General features: G+C 37.6%; 1 protein-coding gene across 2 annotated transcripts; it reads left to right on the top strand.

Moving 5' to 3' along the window:
* Positions 1–932: 932 nt before the first annotated feature.
* On the top strand, positions 933–22,856 carry shisa7b (shisa family member 7). 2 transcript variants are annotated; one of them, XM_083544282.1, is made up of 6 exons: positions 933–1,198; positions 13,847–16,619; positions 16,883–17,022; positions 17,983–18,039; positions 19,391–19,576; positions 19,690–22,856. In XM_083544282.1, the coding sequence occupies exons 2-6, from the start codon at positions 15,865–15,867 to the stop codon at positions 20,493–20,495; spliced, it is 1,944 nt and encodes a 647-aa protein (XP_083400408.1). In that variant the 5' UTR covers positions 933–1,198; positions 13,847–15,864; the 3' UTR covers positions 20,496–22,856. The 2 variants fall into 2 exon arrangements, with proteins under 2 accessions (XP_083400408.1, XP_083400407.1); XM_083544281.1 differs by lacking the exon at positions 933–1,198 and adding an exon at positions 1,727–2,028.
* Positions 22,857–23,408: the final 552 nt, after the last annotated feature.

Below are 23,408 nucleotides of genomic sequence, written 5' to 3'. Positions count from 1 at the left end.
CAACACAAGACAGTGCAGGACAACACAAGACAGTGCAAAGACAACACAAGACAGTGCAGGACAACACAAGACAGTGCAGGACAACACAAGACAGTACAAAGACAACACAAGACAGTGCAAAGACAACACAAGACAGTACAAAGACAACACAAGACAGTGCAGGACAACACAAGACAGTGCAAAGACAACACAAGACAGTGCAGGACAACACAAGACAGTACAAAGACAACACAAGACAGTGCAGGACAACACAAGACAGTACAAAGACAACACAAGACAGTGCAAAGACAACACAAGACAGTACAAAGACAACACAAGACAGTGCAGGACAACACAAGACAGTGCAAAGACAACACAAGACAGTGCAGGACAACACAAGACAGTGCAGGACAACACAAGACAGTACAAAGACAACACAAGACAGTGCAGGACAACACAAGACAGTGCAAAGACAACACAAGACAGTGCAGGACAACACAAGACAGTGCAAAGACAACAGTATTATATATTTTGATCATCATAATATAAACAACTGATAATGTAGGAAACAGCCGACACTTGTACACTTGATGAACTTCAGAACTATGAAGAATTTAATTTGTGAAACTGAGGATTACAGTTACTTTGTTACTGGCCACCATATACAAATGCATACAAATTAGTAACAAGAAGGACAAAACTTGGACTAGAAACAAGCTCAAATGGCAAAACTGTTGCATTTGAGTTTTACATATTTGCCAATTCTTCTTTTCATTCCAATATATTCCAATATTGTTAAAGATTGGTAGATAATTTCCCACGTTTGGCAAATGAAAATGCACTCAATTGCCATTTGGTCCAATCATTGCATGCTTGATCCGGGTTTATACAGGGAGCAATCCTATTTCTCGCATTGCACTGGAGCGGAAATGATTATCTCCTTAGGCAAAAAAAAAAAAAAAAAAGGGAGGGCGCGCGCTGAGTTAATTGGAGCCCAAAAGAATTCTCATCCTCATCCTGCGTTTTTGATTGAACATTTTTACGCACATAGAAACATAGAACACCACCGGTCTCTGGCTTGGGATAGAGCTTTTTATGGTCTCTAGCTTTTTTCGTTTTTTTTCTTAGAAATCCATTTCTTCTGGATGCTGGGACCAGAATGCACGCGCACTGCTGCTGCTGCTGCCGGTCCATAAACAAAGCACGTCTTCTCCATGGGGTATTGAACTAGTCAGTCTATCTATCTATCTATCTATCTATCTATCTATCTATCTATCTATCTATCTATCTATCTATCTATCTATCTATCTATCTATCTATCTATCTATCTATCTATCTATCTATCTATCTATCTATCTAATCTAATCTAATCTAATCTAATCTATGCACGACCGAGGTCATTTGCACATTTTCTTTTCTTTTTTTCTTTCTGTCTTTTCTTTTCTTTTCTTTTTTTTTTTTTTTCTTTTTTTGCGCACGTTAGCGCGCGCTAGATGGTGCGCCGACGATGCTGCGCGCTGCGAATGAAAGAAAAAATCAAGTCGGATGTTTTCCTGGTTTTGGATCTCCAACAGGACGCTGGAACAAAGATGGAAAAAAAGGAGAATAAGCCTTGATCTGGGACAAACAGGGTTCTTTTCCTCTCTTGCGTTTTCTTTTTCCACCTCCACGGTGTATGGTATATATATATATATATATATATATATATATATATATATATATATATATATATATATATATATATATATATATATATATTTGTATGTGTGTGTGTGTGTGTGTGTGTGTGTGCACGCGCTGAAGGCACTGCGTTCTATATATTTTTTTGTATGTGCCACGGAGCTCGCGCGTTCTTTACAAGCAACACGTTCAAATCCATAAAAAACAACAACAACAACAACAACAACAACAACAACAACAACAAAAAAAACCATGACGATTGAAGAAAGGACGCAATAGATCACGCAACTTTCAAAGGAATGCAAAGCAGATGTTTGGAGACTAAAGAAGAATTGAAATAATAATCATAAAAAAAGAAGCTCCATGCAGGTAAACAGGACGGTTTCATTCTGATTCCTATTTCTTATTAATATTCATTCTAATCACTTACAAATGGTGCTTCTCTTTTGTTTGTGTGAGTATATGTGTGTGTATGTGTGTGTAAGATCAGTTGTGTATATGCATATGAACCAATGCATTATAGACTCCTTGCATGCCCAAACCCCCCCTTGATGTCATGCTATTCTGTGTTTTCATGATGAAAATCACATCCCTCAGTGCTCTATAAAAGAAATAGACTCCTGTGTTACATTCCTGTGTTATTTTTTAATCCTCGAATACCAGAACTTGTTGCTGGATGTTATACCATCTGAATGCAGCACATGGGTTGATTACAGTGTGGTCCAAGGCCTGCTCGTTCTTCCACTGTTTCACTCCATCATCTGCTCTTTGTCTCCTCATTCGCCTTTTTCATTCTACCTGTAACTGATCTCACCCTGCGTCCTTTTCTGTCAAGGAGCGAGGGCTGGTAATTGAAGGGGGGGGGAAAGGAAAACAAATGAGACGGTGTGTGCTATTATTATTCGGTGCTCATTGACAGGGACGGTGTACTTAGCATACAAAATCAGATCCGACAAAGCAACTAGGCAGAGTCACTATTTATGCCGTGGGAGTGAAATAAACAGATTTGGATATATATATATATATATATATATATATATATATATATATATATATATATATATATTGAAGGGCCCTTTTCTTGTTTTTGCTTCCATTTCTATTCTCTTTCTCTCTCACACTCTCCTTCTATTTATGTTATGATGCAGTGTTGAAAGAGCCCCTTCTATATACTGGTTTATAAAAAAAACGACAAGAGATGCTGGGGGGAGAAATCTAATGTAGATGTGTGTACAATACAGAGAAAGAGAGAGAGAGAGAGAGGGGAGCGAAAGATATGTGCATGTGCATAGATGTGGGCATCTGATAGGGGTTCTGCTTTTGGTGCTTTGCTTCATTCTGCGACCATCACAGTGCAGAAATGGGCGGCACAGCCAGTCATGCAGACGGGTCAGAACACACACTGAGGCTGTATTTGTTTCCAACACCCCCCCACACACACACACATAGACATACACACTCTCTATGTTTCCCCTTTTTTATACCTTCTTCTGCACGGCTCCTGATCCACAAAGACCCCTCCTCTCTCCCCGTCTCTTCCCCCACCTTGCGGCATTGGGTTCTTCTCCGACTAGCCAACCCCCTACACGGTGCACATCTGTGTGCTCTCCAACACCCAATACACACACACACACACACACACCTTTTTTTTCCCTTTCACCCCTCCCCATAATTTATGTTCTCTCTACACTCCTCTTTGAATGAAATGAGGCTTTGTCCTACTACTAGGTCACGTTGAAGTAGATGCGTTCTGCTCGGTCCACTCTCGAGCCTCTCTTTCGAAAGTGTTATTCTTAGCATAATGGTGCGTTGCATCAGTCAAGCCTACATGCTTGTTGTGTAAGGACAGAGTGAAGCTTATGTTATGGCAGTAACTGTTACTCATCAACAAGGCTTTAGCGTATGACTCAATGTGTGAGACGAGGTCACGCAAGCCTTCGCTTTTAAAAATATAGTGCATGCATATTCAGGACGGCATTTGCACGTCGTTCGGAACGGATGGATGAATGAACGCTGCGACGAGCACATCCGAGCGACAGACTGCAAGAAAGAAAATGTGCTCCTCAATCTTAACGACCATGCTGTGCTGTTCAGATCTTGAGCTACTGGTTAGGAAGCTGCAGTGGGTAACCATGGATACAGTAACATGGTAAATGCAGCATTAGCTGATGGCTTGCTAGCCAATGCTAACTACGGTCCACCATATTAGAAAGAGTCAGATTAAACTGTAAGGCAGTGTAGATGATTAAATCAGCAGTCTTTTTGTTTTGGTGTAAAAACAAGGCATTTCTGCATAATGCAGATTATATGCATATTATATATATATATATATATATATATATATATATATATATATATATATATATATATATATATATATATATATTCATGTTTACATGAACAACGTGTCACTAGAATTAAGGTATTGGCATTCTATTAAATGCATATGAAATGAAAGTAGTGCCAAACAATAATCATTTATTCATTTACTTGATTTATACCCTTAAACATAAAATATAAAACTTATAAAAAAAAAAGTCTAATATCTCAGGACCACAGTTTGCATTTAAACAATTCACATTTTACAATGATAAAACTATAATGAATGGACTTTCGGTGTCAGATGAGGATGGGTTCCCTTTTGAGTCTGGTTTCTCTCAAGGTTTCTTCTTGATGCCGTCTCAGGGAGTTTTTCTTTGCCACAGTAGCCACTGGTTTGCTCATTATAGATAAAATTACAATTATAAGGAACAAACTTGTACATTTTTTTAAATGAAAGCTGCTTTGACACAGTGTTTAAAGGCGTTACATTGTTTAAAGGCGATATACAAATGAACATGAATTGAATTAAGACATATTGGAAAAGTGTAGCTACTATGTGGGAGTTTTGGAGACAGGGATTGGGAGTGTCAGCTTTTTTATGTTAAGGAATTTTTGGATCTTTGTTTGGTGTTTAAGGCATTGGATCCGAAGGAATGAGCTCAGATCTGAGCTACACCAAGCTGGCACTCTTGGGCCCCTGAGCAAGGCCCTTAACCCTATTGCTGCTCATTTATATGAATGAGATAAATGTAAGTCGCTCAGGGTAAATGTGTCTGCCAAATTTCACAAATGTAAAGATTAATATCGATTGTGCTTGATTATTTTTTTTTTTTACAGACCTGGCAACCTTGCTTCCTTTTGACCAAAGACTTTGACAAAAGTGCTTGTTCACTGGTTAAACTGCTCCATCGACCTTGTGCGCTAATGAAATTGAACGATTGCAGTAACACCACGTTCTTACCATTAGACTTCCAGTAAATTCAATTCAATTCATTTTTATCTGTACAGCGTTTTTAACAATGAACATTGTCTCAAAGCAGCTTTACACAGATAATGTGGTGATTAAAAGTGAATATTTATAAGTAAGTTTGTCCCTGATGAGCAAGCCAGTGGCGACTGTGGCAAGGAAAAACTCCCCGAGATGGCATAAGGAAGAAACCTTGAGAGGAACCAGACTCAAGAGGGAACCCATCCTCATCTGGGTTGAACCGAATGTCCATTTATTGCAGATATACGATGTTGCGGGGTACAGTGATGATGATACAGCCTTAATCCCAAACTACCAGGATGATTTCCTTTGAAACTAGTTGTAGCGATATTTTAAAGTGGTATTAAAAAATTGTAACATATTCCGTTAGTGATTAGTACTTTAATTGATGATGATGATGATGGACATAAATCAACATTGATACTGATACTGATCCCAATGACGATTCAATTTACTCAAAATGCTGATACTTATCTGAGAATTTCACCAGAAAGCAACATTTTCAACTCGTCATAGTGGACGTCTATCGGCTTTTAATGCAGGGTGGTGCCCGTTGTTACGATTTCCCTCTTTGCAGGAAAGAAAACCTCAGGTTGTAAAAATACATTGTGTCAGCGAGTGCATGCCTGGTATGCGCTGAACATTATGTTCCCAGTTTTCCCCTCAGAACGTCTCCATAAAAGTCTCCACATGGGCAGTGTGTCTCTAAATCCTAAATTTCGCTGACTTTCATGAAGTTTGCATAGCACTTAAGCTGTCGTCACTAAACAGTCGGTGAAGGAATACTGTGACTCATTTCATGATTGACTGGCTCATCACCTGCTGGTAGGACAGTACACCCTGCAGCAGATCATTTAAATAAGGAAGTAGGCACTGATTCTATGGTCTCTAATGCGTCTCGTACTCAAATTGTGAACGGAAAGGGTAAACCACTAAAGAGACAAACTATTCCACAATTCATTTGAAATGCACAGCAGATAGAACTTAAGTTTTGGGTATAAGATGATATTTAGGCTTTTACATCCAGAATGGGGTCTAAAAATGTTTTTAAATCCTGTTTTTTTTTTTTTTTTTCATTTTAGTAGGAACTGCACTTCTATGTATATACGTATGCACCATGATGTAATTGTTTTTTTAGGACTAACCCCTGGTGGTAGTTGACAGTGAAACCCTACGTAATCGTGTATTTTCAGATAGGATGCTGAGATGTCTCTATACTTCCAAGTGAATCATAGCCTGGAAGCCTGGTCACGCCCTGATCTGACATGAATTGTTTTAGCATTCGGAGCCTGTGCTGCGGCACATGCTATATTCTGCCTAACTCCATTCCATACAAGCGCAGCGCCAGTAATGCGCCTCTGACGCAGATGGTGTGTATCAAAACCCCTGTTAAAATGGAAGCTCTGTGCATGCACCTCTCATGCACCTTTAACAATGGACATTGTCCCAAAGCAGCTTTAGAGATTAGTAGGTTATACAATTGCAATTAAAATTTTAGTACCTATAAGTTTTTCCCTAATGAGCAAAATCAGTGGTGACAGTAGCAAAGAAAAACTGATGGTTTGAGGAAAAGCATTGAGAGGAACAAATCATTGTTGAGTTGTTCTGTTCAGTGAACAGTTCAAGACACTGAGCCACTGTGGCAGACTTTTTGTATTATTTACAGCTCAAATCCATTCTTTTAGTTCTTGAGTTGCTCAGTAACTTCATGGATCTTTAGGCAGTTCACATGAAACCATTCTCAGCTGCACATTTCGATCTTCAATTAACCTCCATCCAGAGGTAGGGAGTCGGGTCTAAATCGGGCGGATCCGCAAAGAAGAGAGGGACAGGAGCACTGATACGGTACCTCAGACCATGTTTTAAACCTTAGTGCTGGTCCAGAACATATGGAGGTGGTCAATCAAGGTCCAAGAGACATGCACTAAGTGGAAACTACTAATATTTTTCTTGAAATATACAATTAAAAATGAATAATCCACCTTAGGCTATGACACTTTATCTTTTTGTGAAACTGTTTAATATAATCATGTGAGTCCTGTGATGGATTTTTAGATCTTTTAATGAATACTTAGATGGAATATCATAGTCAAGGTCGAGAGTAAGAGCATATATGGTCTGCTTTAGGAATTTCCAACAACAAAAGCGTTCTCCCTGTTGGTTGGAGATTAATCACGAGTTCGAATCCTGTCGATGGCTCAACCTTCCATGGTCAGGAAAACAAAATTGACAATGCTTTAAATGTGGGAAATGATGGCATTGTTTTTGTCCCATTTTAACCACAGTGACACCTGGGAATCATGGGTGTCTGAGAATGCCTGCATGTGGATGTGGGCGGATTGTGCTTTCGACCAAATGTCTTATGTCGGCCCTTGACGTTGTATGAGAAGCAGTTTGATAAGATCGGAGGATGTATACTATAGCCTACATTGAAGAAAAGAGAAGATTGGGGAAAATGGAGGCAGAACTGTACTAAAAGTACTAAATTTGCTTGCCTTTTTAAGTGAATTACCAAAGTATTGAATACACTATTAAGGAAAAAAAAGTTTGTGGACACCTCACCATAAGCTATATGTGGTATGTGAACATCCCATTCCCCATTTAGTCTCTATTTGCTTTTATAATAGCCTCCATTCTACTGGGAAGATGTTCCACTAGATTTTGGAGTGTGTTTGTGGATATTTGTGTTCATGTCGTCACATTGGTGTTAGTAAAGTCAGGTACTGATGTAGAGTGAGGAGGTATGGGGTACAGTCAACGTTCCAATTCATCCCAAAGGTTTTCACTTGGGTTGAGGTCAGAGCTCTCTCCATATTGGTTGGATCTTCCACTCCAACCCATGTCAACCAGAGAATGCTTTGTGCACAGGGGCATGGTCATGCTGGAACAGATTTGGGTCTCATAATTATATAATCCTACCACATCCAAAGCGACCCTGTAAAATTGTTTGTCTCCAAGTTTGTGATAATATTTTGGGGAAGAACCACTTATAGCTGTAAAGGTCGGGTGTCCCAATACTTTTGTCGAAATCAGTGTATCAGTCGAAACTGCAAACGATTTCACAAGTCACATAATCTCTGAGATCATCTAAAGCTGACTGCATAAACCTTCTCCCTCACACTATTCATTATATATTTGAAATAAAAGCAAACGAACTAACAAAGAAAAAAACATAATTTTTTTGACAATTTCCTCTCATGGCAAACGGATTCGATTTTTTCGTTCTGATATCTGTTGTGTAATCGAAAAATTGTTAAACCATCTTGCAGATTTATTTCAGTTTCCCAAACGCTACTCCTCCTACAGTGTTTTAGATAAAAACCACTACATGTTCCAAAAACCTTCATTTCATGCCCACTCACACAATTTACTTGCTTCCATTTCTTTCTCAGATAGCTGCTTTTTGTCTCTTTAGTCTCTGTTTTTGCTTCTATTTTTTGCAGTAATGTGCAGGGATACTCAAAAAGCAGCTTTTTGCTAATTAAGTAATAATTCATAACCTCTGACACATCCTTTTTTATCCCAAACACTTATGGTCCACTTTATGAGGGATACCTGCACTTTCATGTAGTTATCTAACCTGCCAGTCATGTGGCAGCAGAACAACAAACAACACAGAAAATCATTTAGATGCAGAATTAAAGCAAAAAAACATGGTTAAATGGTGCTGATGGCTTATTCTGAGTATCTCTGCTGATTTCGTGTTATTTTCATGCGCAAGGGTCTTTAAAGTTTGCACACAAAATGTGAAATACAAAATACTGCATATCCAGTGTACCTCAGTGAGTAGAGACACCTAGCTGCTGAGAGAAGTTTGGAGGAGAATGGAGAACTGATTTAAAGGTTCATGGTTGTTTGACATATACATATTACATACGTGATGTAACATAGTGAAATGTTTTTTTTTAGTTACTCGTTCCACAGTGCAACATCAGACAGAGAACATACAAGTATATAACTGACACAGTACACAGTGAAATGAGACAATGTTCCTACTGAACCCTGGTGCTACAAAAAACCAACATAAAGCTACCTAAAAGAAAACACAGAGCTAAGGACTAGTAAGTGTCCTGCTCTTTTCCTGGTCCATCTCCAGGAAGATGCAACTCTACCTCTGCCATGTTATTCTACTTTCTATGTGACTGTCAGGACACACCTCGGACCCCGTAGTGTTATGATGCGTCATATTCATATAGCAGCAGTGGTGCTGAGAGAACGCGCATGAGAAACAGTTTAGGGAGGAGAAATCAATCTATATTATATTGGTTTTATATTGGTCACAAATTGTAGGGGATTTTAAAAAAATCTTTTATGTCGATTTTACCATGCCTAATGAATTCTTCACCATCCATATATATATATATATATATATATATATATATATATATATATATATATATATATATATATATATATATATATATATATATAATCAAACCAAATCAAATTAAATTTTTTTTATATGTATCACATACACATACATACAGGGTACGACATGCAGTGAAATGCTTTATACGACGGTCCGGCATGAGGGAATAGAATGGGGAGAAAGAAAAAAGCAGATAAATAAAGTATAAAGTATAAAAACTATATAAAATAAAATATAAAAATATAAGATATAAAGGATATATAAAGATATGTATGTGAACAAAGAGAAAAATGTATATACAAAAAAAATGTCTTATGGCAGTAGACAGTGAAACAGTAAACAAATGTAATCGAAATCGAATTTTGTGCCCCCGGTCTCTCGTGGATGGCACAATAGACCAAAAAACTTATAGGGAATTGTTTTTATAGAGTTTTATGTTTAAATATTGAATTCATTAATAAAAATATCATTATTAATTAATAAATGAAGAAAAAATTTATACATAAAATAGCATTTTGGGGGTGGTGTACGTTTTTTGCGGTTTCCCTAGTGCCATATATATACATTTCTGTATCTATATATATAAAGCTTAAATACCACTGACTGACTCACTCACTCATCACGAAATCTCAAAAACCACTGCACGGATTGCAATAGAATTTGGAACATACCTTCCTCTTGGGTCTTAAGTGCTCACTAAGAAAGGGTTTTAAAAAATTCGCCTGGATCGCGGCTAACTCGCGAAAAACGCGATTTCTCACGCATTGTAAATTCTTCGAAATAACAGTACGGATCCTCATGAAACTTACTACATTGTTTCTTATGAAATGTCAGATGCACGATAAAAATTCTTTTCAAAGTAGTTTGCCCTGTATCGGTACTACAAAGGGGTAGTACGTTATTTGTTGACGTTACGTTCTGATCTCTGATCATCCAGTCCTGCTCAGTGCTTACTGCTTATTGCCTTATTGCTTAGCGTTCTGCCTGCCGTAGCGAAGCACGGGTACTTTCAGCTAGTATATATATATATATATATATGTGTGTAATTTGAGCTTATAGGAAGGTTAAAGTAACTTATATAACCACTTCGTTACATCTGTGCTGAAACTGAAAAAGCATCTCAATGTACAACAAATATAAGCTTTAAATCAAATAAAACTGGCAAGTTGGAAAATTCACCTGTTTCCCCAGTTTAACTCTTCTTTCAGTTTTCTGTTTTTGCCTGACGTGGGTTGAACCTGATGTCTTGATGTTGTCTTCTTCTTTTAGAGCTCATTTATCACAAGGTCCATGTGTGTGCTTTTTTGTTCCTACAATGATTTCTGGTTCCATTATCCAACTGATGACTTCATCCATCCATCCATCCATCCATCCATCCATCCATCCATCCATCTATCCATCTATCTATCTATCTATCTATCTATCTATCTATCTATCTATCTATCTATCTATCTATCTATCTATCTATCTATCTATCATCTTTTTTATTATTTTTTTTTCTTTTTCCTTATTTGCACTTGCGTTCATACTAATAATATTTGTGGTTCTATCATAAATGACTTTATTGCAGCTCCACTGCAGAGAACAGCTTGCTGTGTTTTCTAATTTATATAAAACACCATCCTCTGCACTCCGTGAACCTTCTACTTCTTTTTTTTTTCTCTTTTGTTCCCCATGTTGGAGTGGGGAAAGAAGAACAAGATAGTAGAAGGTTGAAAATATCAAGTATTGTGTTAAAGCTGGTGTGCACTCATCTTTTTTTCCCACAGAGAACTGTGTTTTGCAGTAATACTACTCTTTCTTTTCATTCCATCTCATCCAAAATACACAAGACACCTTTCATTTTAGATTACGGTTGGATTAGTTTCAATTTAGGTCCAACAAATTACATCACACGATTGTTTAACGGCATTTTAATTTCTGCAGTTTCTCAATATGCTCATAGAATTCAGATACCTGGATGTCGAAGAGCTTTTGAGCTTTGGGGCTCAAATTGTTTTTAATACACTTTTTGGGCCAGATGTACATCCATCAGGATTTTAAATGTTGATATTACAGAGGAGCAGATGTACCAGGCTTTTTGCACCCGTTTCAGGCACAATTAGGCCACATCCTGCATGTACAAGCCTAAGCACTGTGCCTGCTGAAACATGCAAACTACACTTTTCTCCCGCTTAATAGGAAAGATCGCACAAAAAATGGGAAGTGAGGCTGATTACATATTCTGTTTGGTGTAATAAAGTTTGGACAATTAGCAGCGCCTGATGCTGTGTGCGATTCTGTTTCCCCTCAGAACCAGGTATAAATCTGCGCTTCGCTTTCTCGCCTACTGAGTGTGTTGCCAGATGTGTGGTTTATCTATAGAATCTGGATACTTTTTTTTACGCCGACTAAATCTGCTTAACACGGCTTAGTACATAATTTTTTTATTTTTATTTTTTGAGAAAAATCTTCATCCTGGTCAGTTTCATGGCAGTTCAGGAGCCTGTTCTGGGAGCACTGGTCACAGCATGAATTGTATGTCAGCTTCGAATCGGAACATTTCTATGACGCAAATGTCCAGCATGAAGTTCATGCAGTAGTTTTTAGTCTGCCGTCTTAAAACACACACGCTGTAGTTTGCTTCAGAGATAGAAGATGTGCAATAAATACAAAATCACAGTAAACAAGACAAGCACACTGATCCCCGCAAACATGGCTTAATTGAACGATATTACATTCACCCTCATCATTCATCAGCTTCTAAAAACTTGGCACTTATTCCAGCACATCCTATTAGTTTGCGTTTGATGTAATCATGCTTACACAGCTACAGCTTAATGAAGCCACAAGACACCACGAGATCAGATTTGAGAGGTTGGAACACGTCTTTAACATGCTATTTTGATTTCTACATTTTAATATTAATAACTTTGATAAGTATTTGATATGCTTATGCTTGCTGAAAGTCAACCAAAAAGAAGTATTTCATTTAATATTGGCCTCTGTAGTTTTACAATGCTTACTACAGATATTGGAATGATGTGTTAAAATGAAACAAACGCTGACACTGGACTTAATACTTCTCCTTAATGCTGCTCAAGTCCTTGAGCTGATATTGGGCAAAAATAATCCTTTTAAACCCAAAGTCAGAATCACGTGTAACTGAGGAATCTGCTGTTTTAGACAAACACCCACCATTTGTGTGTCATTCTTTTCTAAATTCTGTGCAGTTTTGGTGTTAAATCTCTAGCATGTGAACGTGACTTACATTTGAATGCAGACTTGTTTATGCTAAATAAATAAATAAGCAGTTATATCAGTTATTGGTATGAATTCAATAATTAAATTGCTTGAATCTAGTGTTTGATGCTACTGAATAAATGGACATAGTCAAATGTCTTATAAATTGCACATTATACATACTAGACTATAAATACTGCTGCATACACTATATGGACAAACGCTTGTCACCATGCCATACGTTTCGCTGTGCTTTTTGAGCATCTCAATCCAAATTTAGTCTGCATTTCCTCTTACAATAACCTCCACTCTTCTGGGAAGATGTACCACCAGATTTTGGAGTGTGCTTGGGGAGATTTGTGTTCATTCAGTCAGGTGTTAGTAAAGTCAGGTACAGTACTGATAAGTGAGCTGAGGAGGCCTGGGGTGCAGGCAGCATTCAATAAGGATGCTCTATAGCATCAGAGCTCTATAGCAGGGCACTTATGATCTTCCACTGCCACCCATGGAAAGCATGTCTTTATGGAACAGGGTTTTGGTCTCTTAGCTCAAGTGAATGGAAATATTTACTACATACAAAACCGTTCTATATAATTGTGTGCCTCCAACTTTGTAGTAACAGAAAACAACAAATAGCTGGAAAAGTCAAGTTTTTTATTTTACTGTAAATTGTGTATATATATATATATAACTTATATTTAACTTATATTTATTATTATTATTTTATTGTTTTATTTGTTTATCTATTCTATTCTATTCTATTCTATTCTATTCTATTCTATTCTATATAATGGACCAGTCATAAAAAGCATTTTACTGTGTTATACTGTGTATGGTTATTTAGATTAACAATAAAGTAAATGAAAAAAAAAGGATTTGAAATATGCTGATTCATGAAAAATTATCCCACTTGTGTTATTTTGCTTGAAAACATCTGTCTGGGTTTAAGTGTTTTATAACATAGGAAATGTATTTAAAAAATGTGGTATTGATTAGATAAAGACCAGATATGTCTTTAAAGTGCAATCAGCCAAACTTAAATTAAAAACTATTTCCAAATAATAGAATTATGAAGTGCACCAAGTAAAATATTCCTTAAGTGCTATACTTCAAATCCAAATCAAATGCAAAATATGTATCCGACATTTTCTTCTTTTTTTTTTTCCAGTCTTGCCTGTAATGTTATTTTAACTGGTATACTTGGTATATTTTGAGATTGTATGTGTTTTTCAGAAATGAATGATCCAAATAGGATTTTCACTCATTCTGATATCTTTTTCTTTCAGTGAAAATTCCAAATTAACCGAGGCATGCAAGAGCCAAGAAGAATGAACTGAATAAAAGACACCAGTGTGAATAAGGATGACTGAAAAACCAGCCAGGAAGAAAAGTCTTTATTTTTTAAGAAGACTGCAGGAACATATGTTTATTTCTCTTTTTATGAGCCAGGCTTTTTTGCAAAAAAAAAATGAAATGTTGAATTGCACACCTTGAAGTACTCGTCTCCTTGTTCTTCATCTGCTTTTTGAAGTGCAGCCAAAACTAGTGCCAAACGATAACTGTGCCAAGTCGGGCGAAAAAACAACAAAAAACATTTCAGACGCTTTTTTTAATCCATTTTTTACCCTTTTATCTTGCATTTAGCATGATCTTACACATGAAGTGCTTTATTCAGGAGTGACTGTTAGCTGTGCAATTAACCTCACGTTCACTGGTAGGAGTTGGCCCTTGATTGAGTGACCATAAAAGGGCCGACAGACGCTTCCTTAAACCCCACGAAGTGACCTGCTGCTAATTTAGTCCTTGCGAGGCCTGCCATGTTTCTGCTTCATCAATCAACCTCCAAGCCATTCTATGCGTCCGCATTTACTCCTATTCTTCCCTGATTTCAGTGCACTAGAAAAGTGGTTTGTCTTCGAAAAAAAATAAATATCCTCAAGCCATAGTTTGTATAGCCATCCCAGTCATGACAGTTAATATTAGGTTATGGGATAACAATATTAACAAATTCAGTTTATAAAAGCATGTTATTATAAGAAGGTATATTCAGGGACACTCTTGAAACCAGTGACGAGAGTGCATTCTGCTATATTCACCAGCATATAATGAGCCATTTGTATGTTTACATGAGTTTTCCATTGGTTTTCACTATTTGGAAACCACACATTAGAAGTAAAAAAAGCAAACAAACTATTCTGTACTGTAATTCGGATAGTTTTACTTTGTTGCCCTGAACATGTGCCATATGAATGACTCAATCACTCCCTCAAAACTCATATACAAGCAGACACACTTCATTTCTGACTTATTTTCAAGTCACAGATTAACACATGCTTGCTAGCTTCTTTCCCCTCACTGATTAGACTCTTCTGAAGTCTTTGGGATGAGCTATCATCCTGTATAACTTAATACGAGAAAAAAAGACGTGCACTTCGTCGATGTTTCATTTACGGTCACATTTTTCACAGTTATTTGAATAGTCTTGATGACCTCCTAAACACAGAAGACTTTTTATTTAAAAATTCCAAGCTAAAAGCTTAAAAAGGTCTTCGTGGGATTTACTTGATTTTTCTTAAACCATTACCACAACCAAAAACTCCTCCATCTCATTTTTTTAGACGATGTCCTATTACACATTTGATGCGAGTTTACAATTCACAAAGAATACGTAAATCACACAAGTAAACTTTTTTTTTGTGTTTAGTTTTCTTTTTATCTGAAATTGATATTTTTTTCAAAGGTTCAAAGAAACTAGGGCATTTCTAAATGCATTTATTAATAATAAACGAATAATTCAAGTTATAATAGAAAGAACAGAAGACTTCAGTATACAAGTTTACACTGAAACGGAAATGTTTACGTGCTCCCCTTTAGGTGGAATACTGTTGCTTTTAAAAGTTTGACATTCCATGAAATTCACGTCACTGAACTTTTCAACAAATCATTCATACACCTAAGTTCATTTTTCTAGAACATACATCAAAAACTTGTTATTGTTGAACTAAGACGAAACGAATACTGTAAAAATCGTTTCAAGACTATTTTCCACTTGATTTCACTCTGTTCTGTTTTGATGTTGATATTTCTATAGTATTTCTTTTCCCAAACAGCACTGAATATAATCTAGATGTTCTGCAACAACTAAAAATGGTTTTGTCGACCCTGCATTTGTTGACTGCAAAAAGTTGGCGTAGTATTTGAAGAAAAGCGAACTAGTTAAGTGAAATCTAACCTCTTGTGTATGTTCCGTATTGATTTTCTTTCTCGACACACCAGTCTTTGATATCTTTAAGAACCAGTTTGCATGAAGTGCTACATTGCTCTTCTGGTTCACAGAGACGCCCTGAGACGCCCCCTCATCATCATCAAAATGCCATTCGCTGCCATTTTGTGTGTTTTTCTTCTTTTGGACCATGTAATTTTCACAGTGGCTGTTAGTTCAGAGCGTCACTCAGCCAATGGCAGGCCACTGTTGCTTTTCTTGCGAGGCTGGAGCAAAGACATTCCAACCCCTTCACTGAAAGGGAAAGGAAAAGAAGCAGCAGCCATAGCAGTGGAACCAGAAGTGGCTGAAATCCCTGCGAAGCCTCTTCCTCAGATCATGCTCCCTCGTAATATGACAGCCGATGCCCTGAAACCCCCACTGGGGGCTGCGCAAGTGGCGCCGCCACCACGTCGTCTGGTGGACGTTGATGTGTGCAGGGGCTACTATGATGTAATGGGACAGTTTGACCACACCTTTAACTGCACAAAGGGCACTTACATCTACTGCTGTGGCACTTGCTATTACCGCTTCTGCTGTGAGCATCAGCGCAACCGGCTAAACCAGGACGTCTGCACCAATTACAACTCGCCCATCTGGGCCAACACACAGGTGCCTGCAACTCATCCCCCAAGCCGTTCGGATCCAGACTTCGACCCTTTGCAGCAGCAAAGCAACAATACAGTTTATGTCATCGGTGGTGTCATTTCTTTTACATTGGTCGTGGCCATTGGAGTGAAGGTGGCTTTCCGCAAGGTCTCTCGTAGGCCCAGGAACCGAGATCTCAATATGCCCAGGTGACTGACTCCATACACATATTAACATAGAAACATAGAAACAGAATTAAATTGTACTAATTAACGTATGGCAGAATTTGTATGCAAAAGTTAAAGATAAAAATGAAGGAATAGTATTATTCTCATATGGCTGTATAATTAACATTAGTATCTAATGCAGGTGGTTAAACTCGAATTTGACTTTTTTTCTTCTCTTCTATAAAGTCAACATTGATCTACAGATTTACATTCTCCTATTATGCCTTTTTTCTTTTTTTCATTAGATCACTGGTAGATATATTGCGTCATCAGTCCAGTCCAGTACAGCAGAGTGAGAGAAACAACAGCACCACCACCAAAGGCAACCAGGGACGGCAGTCCAAAAACCATTACACACCTGTCCTTCAGAGCAAAGACAACCGGAGTGAGTGTTATGCATATAAAGCATGAGATGTATTAGGTTAGAACAGTTAAAATGACATATACGGTCCCTTTCAAAAGAATTGGAACAACAAGGATCATTCTTTTGTATTTGCCATAAATCTGGTGGATCAGAATTTAAAGTTTTATTTCCTCTTTTTTTTATCTGTGTGTGTTTAATTTGGCACCTTTCAACTTTCAACTCACCCATTTCTAAAGTGGTCAAAAATACTAGAACGTGTGATTGACAGGTTCCTTGTGGCCCCGGTGTATTCTGTTAGAATAATTGTTTAAAGTGTTAAACTGAGCCTTGGGTTTTTCAAATGTCAAAGACATTTGTTGCATTTGTTCTAAAAAATTCTATGGGAGAAAAGCAGGTTATTTTGAAGCTGAGAAAAGAGCAGAAAGAGCCATTGAAGGAGCATTGGGCAGAACAAATAAAAAGAATTTAAATATCCTGAGAATAAATGAATTACTTTTGTACTAATTACCAGCCTAAAACAAACAATAATTGAAGAAGCTGTGCAACAAGCCTGGAAAAATGATAGCTGAAAATAGAAAGCACCAGAATGCGGTTATAGCTATGAAAATATATCCAAATATTAAGTGTTAAGACCATCTTCGGTGGTCTGCCACCAAAGATACCATGTAGTAAATTGTGTACCACATCTAAATCTAAGGGAATCAAAGTTATCATTTACTATTCATTATACTATTCGTGTGATTGAATAATTGGAAGTTGAGCCATCATAACTCTATATATATATATACACACAAACACACACATTTGTTCAAAGCCCAAAATAATTAATATCTGATCCAGTAATTATTATTACAGATTTTCTTTTCATTTTGACTCCACCTACAGGAGGTAAATACATATATTTGTTTAATATATACGTACATGAGTTTGAAGGTATAGTATAGAAGTATGATGAGCTGGATTTGCTCTGCTCTTTTGCAGTTGGGAAACACAATTTAATCCAGTCTGGGTCCAGCCCCAAACACACAGCTACTATAGGTAGGTCAAAATATAGATGCTGTGTGTGTGTGTGTGTGTGTGTGTGTGTGTGTGTGTGTGTGTGTGTGTGTGTGTGTGTGTGTGTGATGGATGGATGGATGGATGGATGGATGGATAGATAGATAGATAGATAGATAGATAGATAGATAGATAGATAGATAGATAGATAGATAGATAGATAGATAGATAGATAGATAGATAGATAGATAGAGAAAACTGCCAATTTACAGTGACAGTAATTAAGCATTTATTTCTCCTTAAGCTCATCAAGATCAAACTGTTCCATATGTTTCATAGGAGAAAAAGACTCACAATGATTGTATTCTGCAAATGAGAATTCAGCTAGTGGCATCTGTCTTGAGTCCCACTGGCTACCAAAGATTTGCAAAAGTACACACATCCCTCACTCAAGTAGAAGTGCAGATACTCATGTTTTAAAAGACTGTGTTAAAAGTTGAAGTTCTGACTACAATTTTTCACTCAAGTTAAAGTAAAGAAGTTTGGGCTCTGACATGTACTTAGGTAAAAAGTCCCTACTACTACCTGTTTTAGTGTCATGTTGGTAACTGGACCTCATGTCATATTAATATATTAATACAAAAGTATTTAAAATTTTGTTCTCTAATGAAAGTATCCAGGCTGAACATCCACCATATAGAACACAAACAGTGAAAAGATGATGATCAGGAATGTCTCTGTTCTCAGTCATGTTTACATCATTGACTCCCTCTGTCTCATCCATGTCAGTCCCATACTTCTTGTTGCCTTCTGCCTTGCTCGTTGTTAGCTTCACAGGCTAGTCTGTGGTGTGTGAGAGCCAGGAAATGATGGTAGGTTGAAAAAGCTGCACAATGACAAGAAATAGGTTGATGGACTAAAAATGGTGTGCAATGTGAAGCAAAAATATTGATCATGTCACCAAATAGATTCAAACCAAAGAACTGGTTTGAAAATGTAAGAAGAAAAAAGTACAGATATTTGTGTAAAAAAATTAATGAATGAAACTAAAAAGTAAAAAAAAAAAAAGATAAATAGTGAAGTCCTGATACCCAAAAAATCTATTTAAGTACAGTATCAAAATATAAGTACTTCATTACTTCCCATCTCTGCTGGCTACATTCTCAGATTTATAGGCACTAAACTTATATATTCTTTTCTGCAACTTGTAACTGCTTTATCTGTGTAATGCTGCTTTGAAACAATGTCCATTGTTAAAAGCACTACTCTTATAAAAAATGAATTAAAATAATTGACTTTGCAGAATATGATTATTGGACCCCTTTAAAAAATTTATGCCTACCTGTTGTCCTATCGATGGTGTTTAGATGCATATCCTTCTCTGTTTTATCAGAACGTGTTCCAAGGATGAACAATGCCCAGCTAACCACTGCAGGAACTCTGATCTCCAGCAAGACCAACAATACAGGCCACCCTCTAACCTTCTCTCATTCTTTCCACAACCTGGCCCAGCTTCCTCCAACATATGATGCTGTTATGAAACCTGATATTAACCGTTATTCCTCTCTCAAGAGACTAGGTAAGTGTGTGAATGTTTTATACGTGTATTTTCCAAATTGCTTTAAAACAGATTGGTATTGATTTAATTGACTTATTGAAGCTGTACCTAATTTGTCTTTCAACTACATGCAGAAAAAGATCTGGATGAGTACACAAGTTATTATAGCTCGAAAAGACGACCCAACGATGCACCACCTTCCTTCCACTCCTCACAGCATCACTTGCATTGGGGTGGTGATTACACCCTAGGGACAAGGGGTACGCTTCCCCTGCACTCATCCCGACCCCAAATGCATTTACCTACCTCTACGTCCACGCCAAACCCTTATCCTTTACCCAAGTCGCCGTACAGTCCTACCTTCGAGACAGTGATCCAGCCTCCACGCCGGGTGATGTCTCAAGACCAGCTGCTGGCTTTGGGAGAGGGAAGCACCCTGTCTTACTTGTCTAAAAACCAGCAGCACCAGTATTACAAAGCCATGGCCGCCAGCAAATGTTCTAACTCAAAGACACTGAGAAAGTCCCACGAACGCCTAATGTTGTCTCCTGACGACAGAATGATGGGAAGTACGTTGGGGGACTACGGGGGGATGATGTCTCACCTCAGCCACCATAAGAAAACGCAGTCACAGCAGAACGTGTGCGTGACTCCATTACTTGAACGACACCACATGATCAAGATGAATTCGCACCCCACATCTGGCTGTGAACAGGAGTTCAGCACCATCGCTGCTGCTACCATGTCATCTGGTCATGGAACTGGTTGGGGGGAGGGTCACGGCTCTGCTGGTGGCCCCGGAACGATAGGCCAAAGCGCCCGCAGGATGGCGTTTGCTGCAAAGCGACAGAACACCATTGAACAGCTGCACTTCCTCCCTGGGGCAGGGGGAGGCAGTCAGGCACTGTGGACAGGGAGTAAAAACGAGGTGACGGTGTGAAGAAGGTGTGAGGCAGAAGAAGACAGAAGACAGGGATGATAGAAAGATTAAGCATATTTGCTCAAACGGAAGAGAGGACTAATACTTTAAACAGAAATTATACAGTAGAATGACAAGAGATCTGCATAATAGGAAAGATGGAAAAAGCTTGAGAGTGAAGCGCAATGTGAGTCTCATAGCAGGAGAACTTGGTATACTGCTAGGACAGAAGTGAGGCATTATGTGGTTCTTGGAGATCCATTTTTGCCCCTTGCTGCTTGTTGCTAAGAAACAGGATAAGATACCACCCTTGTACTGCAAAGGTATTTTTAGGATGAAACTATGTGAATAACTACGGTTTCTATTTTGAACCCATCTGACTGTGTATAGAGCATATACATAATCTTGAAAACATTGCATTGCGACAATTGAGCCATACTTTTCGAACATTTTATGGTTAAAAAAATGAATGAAAATTATTTTAAAGGTTTTCTCCTCCAGCTCGAACCTTCACAAGCAAGTCTATATCGTTTTATATATAAGATAAAATGCGTAATACTTCTGAGTATTGTTGAGAAAAGACAATGTAGGATCACGGGAGAAAATAAGAGGTGGAAACTTAAATGGGCTCTGATTACTGACAAGTATATTTGTGAAGACTGTATATTTGTGAACTTTCCAAATGTAATGTTATGGCATCACAATTAAAACATTTTGACTTCTAAGTTAGCGTGAATTCCACTGCATCTTTATGTGGGCAGTGAGGGGAAAACATTTCCGAATTATTAATTGAGTTACGTCATTAAGCAGATTTGAAAAAATCCATAAGAAGCTGTGAAACTAGATACTGACATCCAGTATATTGAACAATTATTGTGATACAATTCTTTTAGATTCAAGAGTCTTGACTCTTTTATAATTCAGCTAGGGGTAGGTGTAGGTTAAATGTTTGACTTTGAGCCTTCTATAATATGGTGACTATTGTTGGTCACATTTAAAAGAATTTTGATTTCTTGGCTTTATTGTATTACCTTGTTAAGGGCGCCTATGAGAGCAATATGCAGTGGTATCTTTTGATTCATAGGGACATGTTTAAAGAATCTAAAGGCCTTGAAGTCTTGTAGTTAGAATAAAATACTACCTTGTGCTCAATATGTGGCAAAGAAATCAGCCAGTAGGCATTGTGCCTGTTCAAGCATGTCCGACCAGTTAAAGGACTGATACATACGACTTTCCTAGTACTAGTTCCTGGCATTTGGTCTGCTATTATGGACGTGTGGAAGAAGGCAAATGGATCATGAGCATGAGTATTTGTTAGGAACAGAACTGCAGACACAAAGAGTAAGTATTGAATAAGATTAGTAGGAAAAAAGGGAAAGTGGATGGGGAGTTGGTGGACTCTTTATTCCAAGGGCTATTCTGAAACTTTTATGTGTGTTTTTGCTTATGTACTTGGTCATTTATTTATTTATTTATTTATTTATTTATTTATTTATTTATTTATTTATTTATGATCATGTGTCAGTGTAAGTGACACAGCTGTAGGACGACATGCAGAAAACGACAGAGCAAGTTCTTATATAGCTAATTATGTAATCTGCCAAGCTGAATACACTGTAATATACTAAGATATATGTTATTTTCTGATTAATGAACAGGCTAGTTTTGGTATATTCTACAAAAAGATGTGTATATTCCTCCACTGTAGACTCAGCAGACCCTCATAAGGCAGTTATGTGGTAAATGCCTGAGACAGTTTTAATGCTTGAAATAAACAGTTTAAAAAAACAAACAAAGGTACTAGAAAAATAATATCCTTGAAAGAAAATTCATATTTTAGCTTTTGTCTACTTTAGTTGATTCCAGTATAAAATGTGTACGAATTTTATACTGATTTATACACTATAAAAGAAGTCTGGAATTAATTTCATGTTCATACCAATTATCGGTGTTCAGGTCACAGTTAATGTTTGCTTCCTTTTGCTTCCATTTCTGTAACTTTCCTTTTTTGTTACTATACAACTTCCTTGTGGATCCTATACTTTGTAATTAAAGACAAAAAAGAACCAATTAAACTGAAAAGAGGAAAAGCATGAAGATGTCAAAAAAAAAAAAAGAAGCCAGTGTTGATGTCATTACTAATGATTAGTGATGTCAAGGTGTGTATGTTTCCTGTCTGTGTGTCTGTGTTTCTGTGCCTGTGTGTATTTCTGAATCTGTCGTTTGGAATGCTAAATCTCACATTTGATCTGACTTTTATCCCAAATGTCAGACAATGTGCAAGACAAATTAAACCCCCCACAAATGTATTTTCTGTTTACACGAGTACATTCTTCTTTCTACTTATAAATGCTTATAATAAAGACTGGAACAATTTCCAAACTTGCATTTAGTTAAATATTTTCAACCCTGGTGAATTATTACAAACACACAAAGTTACAGCCTGCTATTTTGTTTGTGTATTTTGATTTGTATCACTTTCAGTGCAATACTGGTAGATAAGATAATAAATCTTGGGACTATTTTTTGCAGGCAGTTTGACTTTTTTTATATTGAGCTTTGTAAAAAACTGTTCTTACTTTCAGTCATTATACACCATCTTGGTTCCCTGGTGGTCTAGGCTGCGGCCCTCTCAACAGTGCGGCCCGGGTTCGATCTCCGGTCAGGGAAACAAACCCCGCCATTAGGGGTGCACAAGCCTTAGTGCCGGTCCCAAGCCCAAATAAATGGGGAGGGTTTCATTCGGCGTAAAAACATGTGCCAAATCAAACATGCGGATGGTCCGCTGTGGTCCGCCATCCAGAGCGACAATTATCTCATTTATACACCTGAGCAGGTGAGGGTTACGGGTCTTACTTAAGGACCCAGCAGTGGCAGCTTGTTGTAGCTGGGATTTAAACTCATGAGCTTCTGACTCACCATCGTGCTACTGAC

This window comes from Silurus aristotelis (assembly GCF_946808225.1).
Source record: "Silurus aristotelis genome assembly, chromosome: 6".
Classification (NCBI taxonomy): Eukaryota; Metazoa; Chordata; class Actinopteri; order Siluriformes; family Siluridae; genus Silurus; species Silurus aristotelis.
The sequence above is the reverse complement of the archived record's forward strand: the minus strand, read 5'-3'. Positions and strand labels throughout refer to the sequence as shown.